General features: G+C 52.4%; 1 protein-coding gene and 1 long non-coding RNA gene across 4 annotated transcripts in view; one reads left to right on the top strand and one right to left on the bottom strand.

Moving 5' to 3' along the window:
- The window catches only part of COL15A1 (collagen type XV alpha 1 chain), a 106006-nt gene that overhangs the window by 36243 nt on the left and 52130 nt on the right, over positions 1–17633 (bottom strand). For all 3 annotated transcript variants that reach the window (XM_077912667.1, XM_077912668.1, XM_077912669.1), the window contains 8 exons: positions 17006–17161; positions 15612–15764; positions 13106–13255; positions 12437–12586; positions 9046–9105; positions 7772–7864; positions 6345–6470; positions 5726–5788 (listed from right to left, as the gene is read on the bottom strand). In XM_077912667.1, coding sequence (XP_077768793.1) covers positions 5726–5788; positions 6345–6470; positions 7772–7864; positions 9046–9105; positions 12437–12586; positions 13106–13255; positions 15612–15764; positions 17006–17161 — 951 coding nt within the window. The remainder of the gene's footprint in view (positions 1–5725; positions 5789–6344; positions 6471–7771; positions 7865–9045; positions 9106–12436; positions 12587–13105; positions 13256–15611; positions 15765–17005; positions 17162–17633) is intronic.
- On the top strand, positions 4661–7045 carry LOC144322521 (uncharacterized). Its single transcript, XR_013388154.1, has 4 exons — positions 4661–4813; positions 5746–5885; positions 6246–6436; positions 6869–7045. It is a non-coding gene; the product is annotated as an uncharacterized LOC144322521 (long non-coding RNA).

The following is a 17633-nucleotide window of genomic DNA, read 5'->3' as shown; positions in this document are numbered from 1 at the left end:
GAGGGATACGTCCCCTACTCCAAGCTAATAAAGGGACTTCAAGAACTTGATATGTATTCCCTAGACTTTTAGAGATCTGTGGAACGATGGCTGACTTTCTTCTGGATATACCTAAATACCAATATCTGGCTGGAGTGGCCCCAGGATGAGGTTGAGGGGTGTTGCTCTAAAGTAGGTTGCAAAAAAAAAGAGGTTGCATGTCCATTCTCAATGGGGGCCACAGGACAGGTTTAGATCTGGGAGGTGGTTAGATGTGGATCCCATGGAATTGACCCAGCTGTGAGCTGTGAGCAGAAGGGAGGACCAGTGGGGGCTGGCGGCCAGGAGTGGTCAACTACAAGAGACATGGCCCTACATGTCAGGGGACTGTGGACGCGAGTCCCAATGAGAGAATCTCTGAGGATTCACGACAGGAGGAGTCAGGAAAAGGTCCTGACACTGATGGTGCTGGACCCACCATCTATGGCTGTGCTCTTCTCCTCAGTCCCCTGTCTCCCTGGGCTGGGTCGCTCTTCTATATCAAATTCATAGAAAGGACAGAGCAGATAGTTCCAAAATAACATGCTCAAAAGTCAGATGGCAAATGACACTGAGCTTGAAAACAGCCAGGAACGCCAAGGGGAAAAGGCAGGAAGCCGAAGCCTGAGGCTTCGGTGGTGGAGAGAGGCACAGGGGAAGACGATCCTGCAAAGTGGTGACAGAAGCCGGGAGCAGGGTGAGGCTCTGATGGGCAGATAGGCTGAAGTTCCGGAGCAGGAAGGCCAGCGAGCCCTGCCATTCCCTCTCATCTCCCCCAGTCCCCACACCTACAAGAACAATAAGCTTATTTGCTGGAGTCTGGGTATAGGGCAGAGTCCTGAGTGGCTAGGGAACCCCACGGGGGCCGGGGCACCCCAAACTCCTAAGACCAGCTGCTGAGATGCCCTGCCTGATGTCAACACTCCCCCACCCCCATCCTCTCCCTGAAACCTGCAAGTCTCAGAAGTAGCTGCTGCCCAGCTCCCCACAATCTGTCTGGACACAGCCCGAAGGGAGGTTCCAATCTCAAAAAGCAAACACACAAGCAAGAAACACCACACATCCGAGGGCAGGCAACGCAGGGCAAGAGGCGGCAGTGCCAGCAGTGGGATGTACGCCCGGGGAAGGAGCGTGAAGAACACGAGCCAACGGAGACTTGAAGGGTACGTGATACCCTTCAGGGAATCTCAGGGAGAAGAGGGAGAGTATTACAGCCACGCAACACGGACAAACTATCACGAAATAAGCACAGTGGTTATAGAAAAGAACCAATCAGCGATCTTAGAAATAAAAATACAGAACTGCGGAAAGGAAGTACTCGATAAGAGCTGAATCAGAGGGATGGACCTGAGGAGAGATCACAGAAGCAGGTTGCAGCCCTCCCCACCCTACCGCCCCCCCGGACATTAGGGGGTGACAGGAGGGGAAGGGGAAGGGGTACTGGGAGAAGCGGTGGTGCCTGGGTTCGGAGGCTTCTCTGCCTACCAGCCTGAGCAGAGAGAAACTACATGTGACCTTTCACTATGGGCAGAAACAAAAAGAATCAGGTTCCAGTTCCGTCGCCTCTAATCTGGAGGCTATGGTTACTGCACCTGCTCTTCTGGGGTGTGACCAGCCACGCCAGCCTCTGCGGCTTGTCGCAATCTGTCCCCGTGGGAAGTGCCACCCTTACACGCCTTTCCAGTAATGAGTCGCATAGAAATCAGGGATATTGTGAACCAGAAGTTAAGTTAACCCCCTCTCTTGACTTCTGGACCCTAACTCTGAAAACCTTATTGTTGTGTTGCTAGCTGAGTGTGTTAAAGAAAATTATGGGGGAATCCCTGGGTGGCTTAGCGGTTTGGTTCCTGCCTTCAGCCCAGGGCGTGGTCCTGGAGTCCTAGGATCGAGTCCCGCATGGGCTCCCTGTAGGGAGCCTGCTTCTCCCTCTGCCTGTGTCTCTGCCTCTCTCTCTCTCTCTTTCTCTGTCTCTCATGAATAAATAAATTAAAATTTTTTAAAAAAGAAAATTATGTTCAGAAAGTGAAAAACGGTCTTTTTCAAAGTTACCTTCCCAGCTCTTCAAATCAAGAGTACATCTTGTAGTGGTTTCAAAGGAAGTTCTAGAAGATATTTTGAACCTTGAGTTATTGGTCTCAGACACAGGTGATTTTTATCCAGCTTGTACATGCAGAAAGGTAGTATTTGGGCCCATCCCATTGGCTTACAGATTTGGTGGCCACCATTTTGGATTCTGAGTGGATCAACTGGGACATGGATGAGCTTGCTTATTGGAATTTACACGAACAGATGCACTGAAAACTGGGGACTCCAATTACAAGAGTCAGCGAAGACTCCCTGCTCCCAAAATGATGACAGTAGAGCTACAGACTTCATTGCTCAGTGTGAGATCTTGGAATTCCAACCAGCCAAGCTGTGGGTTTGGCTGTGGCAGTGAAGTATGGAGAGGCCAGTTCCACAACAGAAATGCTGCAAAGGACCGAGGCGCAGGAATGCTACAAAATCATGCTTCAGAATTCATTAGAAATTTCCACTCATTACGGTAATGGGATTTGCTAAGGACATTATGAGACTTCAACATACAGGAACATCAAAAAACCTAATAACTATATCAATTTTTTTTCTTGTGGTGGTATCTGAGACCTTGGGCACGTCTGTCAGTGGTGGTCATGCAGTTTGTTATACTGATAACTTGCAACTTGTTAGTTACAATTGACCATGGTCTGTTTGGTTTTACGGAGACCCATAATCCTGATTTTGTACCAAACATATCTGATGGTTAAAGAAGATCTGAAGTAGGAAATCGGGCCAATATTGGAATGTTTAACCGAAATAAGCTGTTACCAGCTCCAAACCACGACTGGAACCTTGTTAAGCGTGGCTCCCCCAGCAGAGTGTCAGATTTAGAGAACTGCTCCAAGAACAACTGGGTTTCAGTAGAAAAAGGGAAGCTGATGATGATTTACTTGCATCTCTCCTCATCTCATGGGCAAGACAAAATCTGCTATGCGAGGTCCAGCAATGACATTTTGGCAGCTCGGTGAGATCACTCAAAGCCTGTTAACTGGGAGTTCAATGCTCCTCAGCAATTCTGGGCACGGAAGAAAACTTCAAAACACAAACTCTTTCCTGCCTGGGTGTTCCAGCACCTTTTGACACCAAAGAATACACTGAGTGACTCAGATTGTAAAAGAAAGCGAAAGAGTGATGATCGTAAATGCTACACATGTGAAGATCTGGATGGCACCGTGTGCTGGGCAAAAAGAAGAAAGGAATTTTACAGAGATTCGTCTCCAGCAAGTCCTTGCAGCATCCTTTCCAGAAGCACTTGGTAGCTGAGAAAGCAGCCTACTCCTTGCCTGTTCCTTCATGGGCCAAAGACCTCAGAGGGGCTGCTCATGTTAATTTGGGGAAATAAATTAAGGAGTATGCCTATCATCGAACACAACATAAAATAATCTGTTTCATAAATTCTTAATGACCATTCACATTATGATGACAACCTCACATTTGAAAATAATGACTATATATGATAATATTCTTCTTCTTGCCAAATAAGCTGGACCTTATTCTTTGGGAAAAAAGTCCCCTTTAGATAATTGTCCAGACTGGTCTCTACTCCCTGCAAGTGAGAAGAGAGGCTGCTTTCTGCGCAGCCTGAAGAACTCCTCCTACAAGTGTCCACGCAACTGTGGAAGGCACTGCCTGGCAGGAAATGAGTCCCTTGTCACCGGAGTTGTGCAAACTGAAGAACAGTATTGCGGAGGGGAGTCAAGGATCAAATGTATCATCGGATCTCATGTTGTGTTACGCCCTGGAGATTACTCATTTTCTTTAGCATGTTTCTGTTATTTTATATCCATACCACAGCTCCTTGGTTTAGTTTTGGCTTTTAAGAAAATTTTTTTTAGGTAAATGTCATCTGCAAGGTTTCCTTCGAGTTTTCTAGATGCAAATTTCCAAGTCCTTCTACAGTCTCCTTTTACTTGGCCAGAAATCATCGTATGAACATCGTGCAATAAATTAGTACTCATAGCAAATTTGGGAGAGAAAAATGTAATTTATCTCCAACAATTATCCTGGTGAGCCTGCTGCCCTGTGCAAGGCTGCTCCCCTGAGCTGCTGCAGAGTGCACCCGCCCAGTGTCAGCGTGCGGATGTGGGCATGGGTATTTTTAAATACTAGAGAAGCATGGAAGGGGTGTGTGGGGGCGGGTAGAGGAGAGCTGGTAAGAAGAACAGGGAAGAACAGTGTAGGTCTATGATGTTTCCTGCAAAATCGAATTTCTTATGAAATACTCAGTACATGTAAAATGAGGTCCATAAAGCTTGACAACTAGTTGCTTTCTTCCTTTTCTGAGAAATGAGCTTTCCACGAAAATCAAGTTACTATTTCAATTAAAATAAACACACTTGAGAGCTGACGGAAACTGGAAATTCAGTTCAGGGAAGATGGTGGCGTCTAGGGAGTTCACATTTTCCACGACTTCATGCGGTGGAGTACACAGAAGGCCTTGCTCCTTATCTCAGCCAGGACAGATCATCCTCGCTCTGAACCCCAGTAAAACTCATGACTGCATCATTGCAAGGAGGTTTACCTTATCTTTATTGCTCTCCTTTGAGGGATGTGGCTTATCTCATCAAAGAGGCTGGGAAGACTGCAGGGGCAGGAACCCCGCCCCCACGCACGCAGACAGAAGACAGGCTTACAGAGAATGAAGAGTGAAGGGAACAGCAGATTTGCTGATCAAACACTAATGGAGGCCTGAACCAGATCCTAAGGACGCACAGACAGTGTGAGTGCTATTTGTCAGGGTAGGGGTCGATCGGGGGAGCTCACCGGTAAGCTATCACCAGCTGGGAGGGGTCCCAGCAGAACAAATACTGTGTTAACAAGAAGTACAGGAAGGAGGGCTGCTTTCTGCTCATAGGGAGTCTGAAAGGGCTTCTCAGAGGATATATCTGAACTGGCCCTTGGAGGACAAGGAAGGGGAAAGTCACCCAAGATGGAGAGAAAGCATGTGCAAAGGCCAGGGGGCCATCCAGGAAGAGTATGCCCACAGCACTGCAGCAGGGCTGCTGGCTGATCCAGAGGCTACATGAAGGAGACGGGAGGAGACAGAGCTGGGATGGAAGGTCTGGGCGCCGTCTGTGTTTCATCCTACAGGCAGCAGCGAGGCTTGATACCTTCTCAGCAAAGACCAGAGAAAGCCTGCTACGGGAGGGTGGACGGGTGGGGCAGGTGGGTGGAAGCTGGATTGTGGGTACGGAGAACGCGACACTGGCAAGACGCCTGAAGCCACCGTGTGGGTGAGGAGAGATGAACATCAGATGAGGGAGGAAAGAGGCAAGAGATGTGGATGGCAGGTGCACCAGTCAGTCCTGGCAACAGGTGTACCAGTCCTGGTACAGCAGGAAAGGGAGAGGAAGGAGGGCTCAGAGAAGATACTGCCTTTGAGACCTCATGACTGGCTAGGTGGCAGCGCCATTCATGGAAGCTGGAGATGCTGAGCTCAGGTTTGGGCATCAAGAGCCCCAGGACGGGGACATCCAGCAGCGAGGGGATTAGGACCCCTCCTAATTAGATTAGAAAGGGTCATTCACCTAAGAGGCAAGGAGGTCTAGAGGTCTCAGGCCTAGAGGTCAGAGAGAGGCAGCGTGGGTCTGGCGGCCCCCATGTGCTTGGACCCCTCCCACCCTGTCCGTACCTTCTCTCCCTTCATCCCAGGAAGGCCGGAGGCTCCATCAGGTCCAGGCTGTCCCTCGGGGCCCTGAGAATATCAGTGACAATCAGCCCACAACATCTCTGATAAGAATCACTATGAACCCTTCCTGGAGAAGGAGGCCATGGCTGGGAGGACCAATCAGGTGAGGTCAATGGGTCCAGGAGCCTTGTGTCAGTCTAGGGTGGAAATGCTGGTCCCTGGCCCCAGCATGGCCACTGCTGACCATGCACCTGTGGATGAGTGTCCCTCACTCTCTGGGTGGCATCTTCCTCTCTGGGTTTGTGGGGACCTGGGGGCAGGGTCGGCCTAGATGGTCTCTGAGGACCTCCTGCTCCCGGCCCAGCACTTCGATGTCCTATGATTCCAAGATTCCACATGAGTCTGTATCTCCTATCCTAAGACAAAGCAGCAAAGCAGTGTGTAGGATGGTATGTTTCTTGGCTTCTGCTTCTTATGAGTCTCAGCAATGACTCAGCTGAGGATTTTTGTTTACAAACATTAGCTAGCTGCTCACTCTCTGTTATGAGCCTTCGTGCTGGAGTCTGGGGTCTAGAGGAAGCCTCATGGCCAAGGAGAGGGAGAGATGACCCCAGAAGCTCACCGGGGGCCCAGGTTCACCAGCAGCTCCATCCTCTCCAGGCGATCCAGGGGGTCCCATGAAAACATCAGTTCCTGGTTTTCCTGGAATCCCAGGTGAGCCAGGAGGGCCCGGGGGACCTGGGGGACCCTTAAAAAAAAAAAAGATACTCTGTTAAGAAAAAGCAGGGTAGGGGATAAAATATACTAAGCATATATGTTCCCTTCATTCTCTCTGTTCCTCACAATAATACTGCAAGTAGAGACTGGTGTTCCCACTTAGCCGATGGGGGAAACTGAGGCTCAGTGAGACAATGTGACTTGGTCTGGGCTTACACACTCACAGCTAATTATTAGAAAAGCTGGGACTTGAACCCAGGTCTTTCTGAGCCTATCATATCATGTTTTCTCCCTAGATATAGCTATAGAATAAAAATCCACAATCAGTTAGAATTTTCAGAGGTGTCCTGGCTAATTTAGTTTTCTGATTACCTGACAGAGCAGTCAAAAACTGCCTGTTGCTAACTCTTATTAAAATTCTTCCTGTAGGGGCACCTGGGTGGCTCAGCGGTTGAGCATCTGCCTTTGGCTCAAGGCATGACCCTGGGGCCCTGGGATCCAGTCCCGCACTGGGCTCCCCGCATGGAGCCTGCTTCTCCCTCTCCCTGTGTCTCTGCTCTCTCTGGGTCTCTCGTGAATAAATAAAATCTTAAAATAAAAAAAATAAAAAATAAAAAAACCATCCTGCAGTGTACTAGTCTCTTTAGCCTCCAGCTGGGTTGGTGGATCCTACCAGTCAGAAAGATCCATGTGACTCCCATTTCACTTATCCAGTTAAGTCCAGAATCCTTCCTGTCCTAGCCTGAGGAGGGGACAGAGGGGCAACTGGGTGGAGTCTTCTAGGTGAAGATTCAGCACAGGGGCTCAGGGAAAGGGCTGAAGGCAAGGTTGGGGGCCCCAGCACAAAGCCACCAGCTGGAGTTGGAGAAGGGAGGTGATCGCCAGGAACCAGAAACTAGTGGGGGCCCTGCCTTGGGCAGGAGGCTGAGGGAGCAAGAGCAAAGGGGAAGAAGGAGCAGTTGAAGAGGTAGTAGGGGTTGCCTTGGGGTAAGGAGGATTTCAAGAAGGATCTGGAAGCCAAAGTGTGAAATACTACCCAGAGAAGAGGCCAGTAATTCTCCATAATGGGTAGAGGGGATGGAGGCAAAGCCAATAAGAGGTGAGGGTCATGGGGATATGTGACCATGGAACAGCGCTGGATGCCAGGTAAAAGGGGCAAGTGGCAAAGCAGAGGTCCCGAATATAAACTATATACAAGGCTCATATTCATTTAAAACAAAACAAAACTGATCAAAGTGGAAAATGCCAAATATAGACACATGTGGAGGGGAAATCCTCCGGATTTCTGAGAAGGCGGTCCCAGATCCCAGGATGTCCCATTCTCACACTTACCCTTAACAGCTCTTCACTGCGTACCAAGTCCCCAGAGCCAAACCCAATTTCGGAGCCCCAGCCCAGGCCGGAGCCCTCGGCCTCAGTTTCCACCTGGAGAAAGAAGAAATTCCCACCGCTTGGTTTCACCTGCCACTCCCTAAGGACAGCTAGGTCACCAAAAGTCTTCCCTTGTAGCCCTATCACTGCTGCTGCCACTGCCCTTCTGGTCTCTTCTCCCACTCTCCTCCCCATCACCTCCCTTTGCACAGCCAACAGCCAGCCAATCCTCAAACATACGGTGCTCTTTCACATCTTCTCAGCCTCCCTTCTTGCCTTTCAAACTGTTACTCATCCTTCAAGGCCTAGTTCCATGGCCACCTCCATGAAGCCCTCCCACCCCATTTCCAGGTGGAGGTGGAATTCATCTCTCCCTACCCTGTGTTCCTCACCAATCTCTGCTGAGGTCTGGATTTGGGGGTAGGACCACCTGACTTGAAGCTCAGTTGTGTGTATGTCTGTGGGCCCCTCTTGGCTAGGTCCCCTCCAGGGTTGGTCCCCTCCAGGGTTGGCCTATCCTGAACTGGGCATTCAGATACCTCTGAATGCCCAGTATCTTAGCACAAGATCTGGTACCAAGAAGGCACTCAGTGCATACTTGTTGAATGCCATCAAATTCCTCCAAAGGACAAAAGGGAATCTCTTAAAAATACCTTTCTAGTACTTAATTCCTGAACATAAGAACCAGGTAAGGCTCAGTTCAGTCATGGAACATGCATGGAGCGTATGCTCAGAGGCCCCAGGGAGGGGCTGGGCTGGAGGTTAGGTCTGGATTGAGAAGGGTGGCGGTGGTGTATGCGTGTGAGTGGGAGAGGGAAGGTGGGGATGGGGGGGCTGCTGCCACTGTCTGAGGCACCAGCTAGCCTCGGGGCTTGGAGACAAACTGGATGGGGCGTGGGAGGCATAGGGCCACTGGAAGATGTTTCCTGATTTGCCTTGGTATCCAGGAAGATGGGGCGCTGCTCCCAGAGACAGAGCATCCTGAAGGAGGAACAGTCCTGGGGCACGGTGACAAGTCGTTCAGGATGTGGTAGAGAGACATGTGGGCCATTCAGGGCCCAGGATATAAATAGGATATAAACACACTCTGCCCCTGAGTTCCCTGAGGGTTCTGACAGAGGTAAAGGCCCTGACATCTCACTGGAAGGCACCCTGAATCTGAGCCTGTGCCTATTTCTCAGCAGCCCCAACCCCTGCACACTGTGTGTGTGCTGAGCCCAGATAGGGGGTCTCACCGTGGGTCCAGTAGGCCTGGCAGGTTCAGGGTGGCCAAAAAGCCCCTCCCCAGCTTCACCCTAAAGAGGACAGAATGGTCAGCAGAGCGCTGGGCACCCCTCCTCTGCCACTGTCCCCCCTTTGTAGAAACTGATCATCTTTAAGAGGAGGCTTACACAGGGGTAAAGAAGGCTTTGTTCCTCATGAGCCAGCCCAAGGGGCACTTGTCACCCTGGGCTCAGGAGCCCTTTCTTTCTGCATCTCACACATAGGGCGGATGGGTATGATGGAGGGAAGGAGGCCGTAGGGATCCTCCCCATTCTGTCAGCTAGGGTCCCCCCACCGCCCCAGTCCAGGTCCCACCAGAGCAGGGTAACCAGGACCAATATGCCACCCTCTGAGGCAGGTTCTGGCCGCCCCTCTCCTCCCACCAGCCCTGTAGCCTGTCCAGAGCCTTTATTGCTTATAGGCCTGCCTCCCTGGGACCGTGGGCTCCTGGAGGGCAGGCATAGTACCCGAATCACCTCTAGGCCCCAGCGCCTGGCCTTTGGTGGGTGTTCAGGAAATGCTTTCAGAGTGACAGGAACACCCACTTGGAGAGGAGAAGCGGAAAGGAAAAATAAAGCCCTTTTTATCAACAAATAAATATCGACAGTTAATGCCACACAATGTACTCAAGTTTAGAACCAGTTTTCATCGTGCGTTATGTTATATTTCCTACACCATTAAATATTCCTGGTAAGTATAATTTTAATAGCTGCATAATATTCCATCATTTGAATAGCCTTTATCCAATTGACCCCCTTTTTTGTCTAGTTAAACTGTGTCCATTTTTTTCTATTATGGATAATATGGAGATTAGCAAATTTATATACAACAAAGCCTTTTTACATAGCAGACTATCCCCTTTAGGATTAATTCCCAGAACAAAAGTTTCCACGTTAACACTAAGTAGTTTCATGGCTGTTAATACGTGCTTGCAAAGCCCTTCCCAGAAGTAGTAAACCCATCAACACTGCCACCAACATGACTGGTCTCACCAGGCCTTCAGCACCAACTTCTCGAAGTGGAAAATACAAAGGATCAAAGGACAACTGACTCAGTTTCTCCAAGAAATCAATGACAAAAAAGAAAAAGGAAGCTAAGAAACAATCATAGACCCCAAGAGACTTAAGAAACATCAGCCCAAACATCATGTATAGAACGTGTCTAGATCCAGATTCAAAGTAATTGTAATAAGGCATTTTTTAAGCAACTAGGGTATCAGATATTTTGAAAGAACCATTGTTAGATGGATAACAACATTGATATTGATAGTAATGACCACTGACGGGTGGCATTGCGGCCAAGGAGGAAAAAAAGTTCCAGATCAACCTATTCACAATATGCATTAAAGTATTTATCAGTTAAATAATGCGACATTTGGGATTTGTTTTAAAATACTCCAGCCCTCACCTCCAGCCTTCATCTCTGCTCCAAAAAGATGGCCAGATGAGGTGGAACAGATGAAGCCCGGTGGCGAGTTGGTTATGTGTTCACACTGAGTCATGGGTACGTGGGGGGCTTATTGTAGTACTCTAAATTGTCTTGTGAATTTTTAGAATTTCTATCACAAAAGGTTTTTGAAAGAGAAAAAGGAGAACTGGCTCCACATAAAGGTGCATGGCCAGGCAATACGGCTGCATCTGATGTGGTGTCACCATGGGGAGATGTGGTCTTGCTGTTTTCCACGGCCCTTAGAGTGAGGAGCAGAAGAGCAGGGGAACCTGGTTGAGGCAGTCACAATGTGTGAGCCGGGGCCACACGGGTCACTGCCAGCTGGGTGGGTTCCACTGAGCTGTCCAGTAGAATCTCCCGGGAGCCTGAACCCCAGAGCAAGGGGCTCCTCGATTGGTCTGGTAACGCACTCAGACACCTGCGGTGGTTTAAGTGCCCTGGTGTCTCTAATGCGCGCAGAGTTAAAAACCAGAGCTTTTGTTAAAAACCTCCCTCTGTTTATGGATGGCAACATCGACACTGAAGGACACATCACACACCAGTGGCGCCCCTGCAAGGAACCCTGGCACCCTGGCTCCCAGTCTGGCACCTTTCCACTGCACCACACTCTCAGGGGTGCTCAGGGGCATAAGCTCTGCTGGCCAGCATGCCTCGGTTCAAAAGCCAGCTCTGCTTCTTCGAGGCATGCAACAGCAGGCAGGATTCCGGAGGTCCCACGACCCTCACCAGCAAACTGGGGCCCTTTCAGTTTGCAGTCGTATGCATGGGGTCAGATAAACTCGGACATAGAGTGCTTAATGGATGTCAATACAAACAGCTGATTTCCTGCCCCTCAACTGCGAATTCCTTGGGGACAGGAGCCAGGTCATTATCATCTCCATCTCCAAGAGTCTGAACTGAGGCCCTGAGGTACTGTGCTCAGCCAGTGAGTAAATCAATGAATGAATGGACAGACTTTACAGAAGGAGGCAGTAAGTGGCGCTTGATGACCCCTGGGCCACTAGCAGAGGTCCTCAGGCCATGGGCGCTCTGGCTCCAGAGTATTCTTGGACATGTGGTCCCACAGCCCTCGCAGGTTAGCCCTGCAGTGCTGTGGTGGGTCACATGGGCCATGTGCCTCCAGCCTGAGTCAAGGCTTTGAAAGCGCAGGTGACCCGATGTTACTTAGGAAGCTGACTTGCCCCATCTGGTCACCAGACTGTCCCTTACAAATATTCACATGCCCAGAGCAGCTTCATTCAGATTCACACCTGCCCATGCAGAGAACAGCTCTGGGGTTCTTAGTTCCCAAACAGAAAGTTACAGTCCTTATGTGGTGACAACCCCAGGCATGTGTACAGAGCTTTCCAAACATTCCCAGACTGCGGGACCTCTGACTTGACCTCACAGCCACCCTCCTAGAAAGAGGACCACCTGAGCCCCAAAGGAAAGAGAGGGTTTGGGTGAGGTCACACAGGTACAGCCCAGAATCAGAGAAACTAAATAACAAACAAACAAACAAACAAAAAGAATCAGAGAAACTCATGGAGGAAGGGACGTGGTGGTCACCCACATTCACCCCCGAGTCCTGAGTATTAGGAGCTTCCTCACGTTCGGGATGGGACTCTCGTGACATCTGAGATGGGGTCTTTGCATCTTTGGCCAGCTTTGCCCATTATAAAGTTTTCATTTGAATTCGAGGACAATTGGGACAAGAAGCCGGGTGCCCTAGATTTTTTTCGCCCTTGCATTTCCTCTGCAAACTGCAGCTTCCTGGGCGTTCCCAGGTTGGATGCCCCTCAAAGGCCCAAATCTGGAACTTAATGAACCACGATGAAACCCACCTCTAAGCAAGTCCCTCCCAGGACTCTGGCCCTTCTTTCCCTCCTGTGGAAGACGGGCCGCACCTCATCTTCATGCCTCCACGCCACTTACCGGAGTGACCCCTCTTTCAGAGGCCACTGTGGGTACGGGCAGCGGGGGCCGCTCCGGGAGGCTGCCGCCCACCTCTGGCGCCTCAGCCTCAGCCGTGGGAAGGGGCTCCGCGGTCACAGCTGCTGCCAGCTCTCCCTCATCACCAGGCCCCTGAAGAGCAAAACCAGCAAGAGGAATCACCTCCCCTCCCGGGGGACGCCATGTGCGGCATCGCTGCTGGGGGTGTGGGTGACGGTGGTTCCTAGGGCGCCGGTCCCGGTTTCACGAGACTTGCTGACCTTCAACTGTCCTCGCCGCATCACAGGAGCAGGGACTCGCAACCCCCTCGACCATGCGTCTCCCCCGGCGGTGGGGCGCTCCCTCCCCTCCCTTCTGCCCCGCCGCCCCTTCCAACCTGGCAGCCCGCGGAGAAAATTCTTGGGCGAAGTTGGGAGGAACAGGGCTGGGCCTGACTCCCTGACCTGCCCTGTCACGCTCCTTCCACGCCCCCCCCCCCACCGCCTCCCTCGGGTGGCCCCGACCCACGTCCGTGCCCTGGCCAAGCTGAGGGCTGCCCTGGCCTCTGGAAGGCCAGGCACTGCTCCTGCCTCGGCACGCTGACCCCCCCCCCCCCGCAAGGCACGCTGACCCCCCCCCCCCCAGGCACAGGGGAGGCCAGGAGATGCTTACGGGCGCGCCCGCTTGCTCGGGGGCCGCTGTGGGTGGGAGGGGAACCAGGCCACCCGTGGGGACCTGGCGAGCCTCCTCCTCCTCAGACGTGCTGCCGGGCACTTCCGTCGTGGCTGCTGATGCTGTGAACATTCCTTCAGCGACTGCACCCTGAAAGGGAAGAGGCATGAGAACGGGCCGCTCCTTCCACACCCCTGGGTCAGCAGCCGGGCCAAGGCAGACAAGTAACAGGGCCGTAGCTTTGGTCCTGCGAGGCCCGCCTTGGCCCACAGGCCCTGGAGACCCAGGCTGGGGCACCTCTCAGGTCAGCAGGCCGCCCCCAGGCTCCCCCGCGCTCACCGCCGCTTTGGCCTAAGCCTGCACATGCTCGGGCCCAGCGCTCACCACCGCCCAGGCAGCCCTGCACCCCGGCGGCTCCGCTGGCCTCTACGAGTCAGGACTCAGGCCCTAGTTTTCTCACGCTGTGACTAGGGCTTTGCCTTTCAACAAGTGGGGGAGGGAAGGATGAGGAGTGAGGGGAAAGAGATGGGGGGTGAAAGAGAAGAAGAAAGGAGGAGGAGGGGAAAAGGAGGAGGAGAAGGTGGAGCAGCCGCTTTGTTAATTAAAATAACCCACGCGACTTGCAAGTGGCCTGGAGAGCTCTGTCAGCGGGTCCCCACTGCGAAGTTCGCCTCATGGACCAAAGGGGAAAGGCTGGGAGCAAACGTATGGAACGTTCTCAAAGGCCAGGGCTGTTGATATGTGACAGCCAGATGACACCTCCAGTCATTCATCCAGCAAATATCCACCGAGTACCCACCATTTATTTGCAGGGAGGAAGACAATGAACACGATGTATATATAATCCCTGTCCTATTAGAGTTTACAGTGTGGAGGGAGCCAGAAATGAACTATTTATTAAGATTATTATTACCTGGATGCTTGGGTGGCCCAGTGGTTGAGCATCTGCCTTTGGCTCAAGTCGTGATCCTGGGGTCCTGGGATCAAGTCCCACACTGGGCCCCCTACGTGGAGCCTGCTTCTCCCTCTGCCTGTGTCTCTGTCTCTCTAAAAATATTTTATTTATTCATGAGAGAGACAGAGACACAGGCAGAGGGAGAAGCAGGCTCCACGCAGGGAGCCCGACGTGGGACTCCATCCCGGGTCTCCAGGATCGCGCCCTGGGCTGAAGGCGGCGCTAAACCGCTGAGCCACCCAGGCTGCCCTAAGTAAAATCTTTTAAAAAAAGGTTATTATTAACTACAATTATCATGAGGCCTTCCAAAAAGAGGTTTGAGCACCACGAACATGTCTGATGAGAAGATTCACAGTCTAAGATGGTACTTCCTTTTTTTTTTTAAGATTTATTTATTTATTTTGGAAGGGGGTGGGGAGAGAGAGAGAGAGAAAATGAGCACTAGGGGGAGGGGAGAGTGGCAGCAGGAGAGGGAAAGAGAGAATCTCAAGTGGACTCCCTGTGGAGCCTGGAGCCCAATACAGGGCTCCATATCATGACCCTGAGATCATGACCTGAGCCAAAATTGAGAGGCAGACACAACTCACTGAACCACCCAGACGCCCCTGGGATGGTACTTCCTTGACAAAGTGGTGCTTGAGCTGAACTCTGAAGGATAAGCCAGGATTCAAGGCAGGGCAGAGGAAGGAAAAGGTTCTAGGTAGAGAGGAGAGGGTATGGGAAGATCCTAAGCAGAGAAGCACAGTCAAGAAACTGCAGGAAGGTCAGTGAAGTGGGAGCACCGAGAGCCAGGGAGACAGTGGCCTAAGAAGTGGTCACCAAGGCTGGCCAGGCCAGACCCTGCAAGGCCTTGTGGCCACGTGGGGGAGCAGGGTCTGGAGTGAGGGCGATGGGAAGCTCCATACAGAGGGTTGCCCCCACCCCAGGGAGAGTTGGGGGAGAGGATGGAGGTGAGGTGGGGCCTTAGTCGTCTCAGTCCCACAGTCTGGGGCTGGGAAGGGTAGAAGGAGGCAGGTCTATAACGGATTTAGGTAGAAAAATCAATAAGACTTGATGCTTAACAGGATATGGAGAGTAAGGAAGAGGGAAGAGAATTCTGGATTGGCCGACTAGGGGGTGATGGTCCCTATCGTTGAGGTGGGAACACAGGAGGAGTGGACATGAGGAGTCCAGGGCTGAGTCTGAGTCTGAAGAACCTGCAGGACTCCCACTATAATCACATCATAGGGACAGACCCACTAAGTGTCTTAGAATATCTGCGTCCCACCTTCATGAGCTGGGAACACTGTCTCCATGTCGCCTAAGGAGAGGGCTGAGGGAGTCTGGCCCTGCCCTTGACTCTGCCCTTCCTCTGCCCTCTCACAGCCCACGCTTGTGCCCAGAAATAGGGCTCGACCACACGCCTGCCCAGGCCTTGGCCAACTCCACTCCAGAGAAGCGCCCCACTCAGGCTCCTTTGGATGTGCTGAACAGAATGAAGACTGGTCCTCTAAGAAGGCCAGGACCTGCTCCAGCTGTGACCTCAACCCCGAGGCACTTTGCACTCCTTACCAGGGTAACCCCTGTCCCAGGGTCCTGGACGGCCATGGAGAGGGTCGCTCCCTCTGTGGGCACACTGTCGGCCTCTGTTTCGTTGGCGGTGCCATCAGGCACCTCGGCCTCCCCAGCTGCTGTGGCTCCCGAGCCTTCTTCAGCATCTACACTCTGAACAGGAAGACATTGAGAGGGGCCTGTCAGCGGTCCACTGTGGTCCGTGTGGCTGGAGCCAGCAGACAGCCAGGGTCCCTTGGGCATCTGCACCCTGTGGCTTCCTCGCCTTCAAAGCACTTGCACATCCAAGACCTCATCTTGCGCAGCACCGTGAACACAGCACCCATGCGGAAACCCACGTCTCGCACACCATGCAAGGTGTGAGCCCCTGGCCAGCGTGCCACCTGCGTGGTTCACCCCGCTCCTCCCTACCATCCTCGCTGCCACCCACCCTCATCCCTTCCGTCTTCCTTCCACTGCTCCTGGGAGTGGGGCTTTCACCGACGCCCCAGTCGTGGCACCAGGGCAAAATCCAGGGACCCGCAACACACAGCCTTCTCCCTCATTAAGAGGAGTTGGCTGGCATCACTGACCTCCTCCTCACCTCGCTCTCCTTCCATCCCTCCCGCACCCCTAACCCTGCCCTCCCTGAGGCCACCAACAGTCATAGTGGCAGATCTACCAGCCGCCTTCCAGGCCTTTACTCACTGAGACTCTGGGAAGAATATGAAAGCACTGACCAAACCCAGAGCGAGCCGATACCACCCCTTGCCTGGACCACGACACAGCCTCCGATCCCAGCCCCGGCCTCCAGGCTTGCTTCTCCCAGCCTTTCTCCACTTTCTGAGACCTACTTTGACTAGTCCACTAGCCCACTTCTGAACACACTCCAGCTCCCACTCGCGGCTCTCAGGGTCTCGGGGGCCTCTCCAGCCACATTGCCTGCCTCCTCTTGTTCACACTCGACCCTCTGCATGTTCCCATTGATGCCTCCAGGTCTCTGCTCCTGCTAGCCCGCCTCCTGGAACACCTGTCTCACTCTCACCTGCCAGCTTCCTTCTCAGCGTCCCCATAGCCTCACCTTCAGCAGCATCCTATCCTCAGGAAGGCATCCAGGGCCCCTGATCTTTTGGGTTGGGTTCTGGGCCCCTTTCAGTGCTTTTCCTATTGCATCTCTTATGGCTCTGTCCCCAGGAATTGGTCTATCCTATCTACCCATGCCCCACATAACACATCACTCCACAAACAGCTGAATGAGTCAACAGACCCCTCAGCCTCCAAATCGGGGTCTACACAGACTTGATCCCACAAGGCTATCACTCTGCATTCTGCAGACTGATAAGGAAGACCAGTGACTGCCCCCACCTCTGATGCCCACCATCCCCCAGAAACAGCAAGTGCTCTGAGCTACTTACCAGAGTGACCCTTTCCCCCATATCTTCAGTGGACAAGGAGAGAGCTGGCCCCCTGGTGGGCATACTGCTGGCCTCCGCTTCCCCGGCAGTGCTGGTGGGCACCTCAGCCTCCCCGGTGGCCTCTGTGGCTGCCAAACCTTCTTCAGTATGCACAGCCTGAAACAAAAGCATCTTGAGGCACCATGTCAGGGGGCCTATGGCTCTGATCCATGTGCCTGTGGCTGGAGAGAACAGACTGCCCACAGCCCTCCCTCTATCAGCTTGCATTCCTGTAGCTTCCTTCTCTCGAAGCAATTTTCTTATCTATGACTTCACCCCAGCCCCAAGACAGTCCCAGAAACACAGAATCCCAGGGACAGGAAAGACCGTGAGGCAACTGTATCTCCTGTTTGAGTCCAAGCATCTGTTTGCACATGCCCAGTGGCCAGGCCATCCCTGTCTCCTGAGTTAGCCTGCTCCAGCTCCAGACGCTTCTATCTAGACACATCTGTCTCCCTGTGACCTGCCCTAGGTGCCGCTCCAGAAGCCGTAAGGACAAGTCGAATGCTTTTGCCCCTGACGGTGTTTCAGAGATGTGCAGACAACAATCTTGTCCTCCTCAGCCTTCTCCAGACCGAACCCCGTGATC

Source organism: Canis aureus, chromosome 10, assembly GCF_053574225.1.
Source record: "Canis aureus isolate CA01 chromosome 10, VMU_Caureus_v.1.0, whole genome shotgun sequence".
NCBI lineage: Eukaryota > Metazoa > Chordata > Mammalia > Carnivora > Canidae > Canis > Canis aureus.
This window is presented reverse-complemented; position numbering and strand designations above follow the sequence as displayed.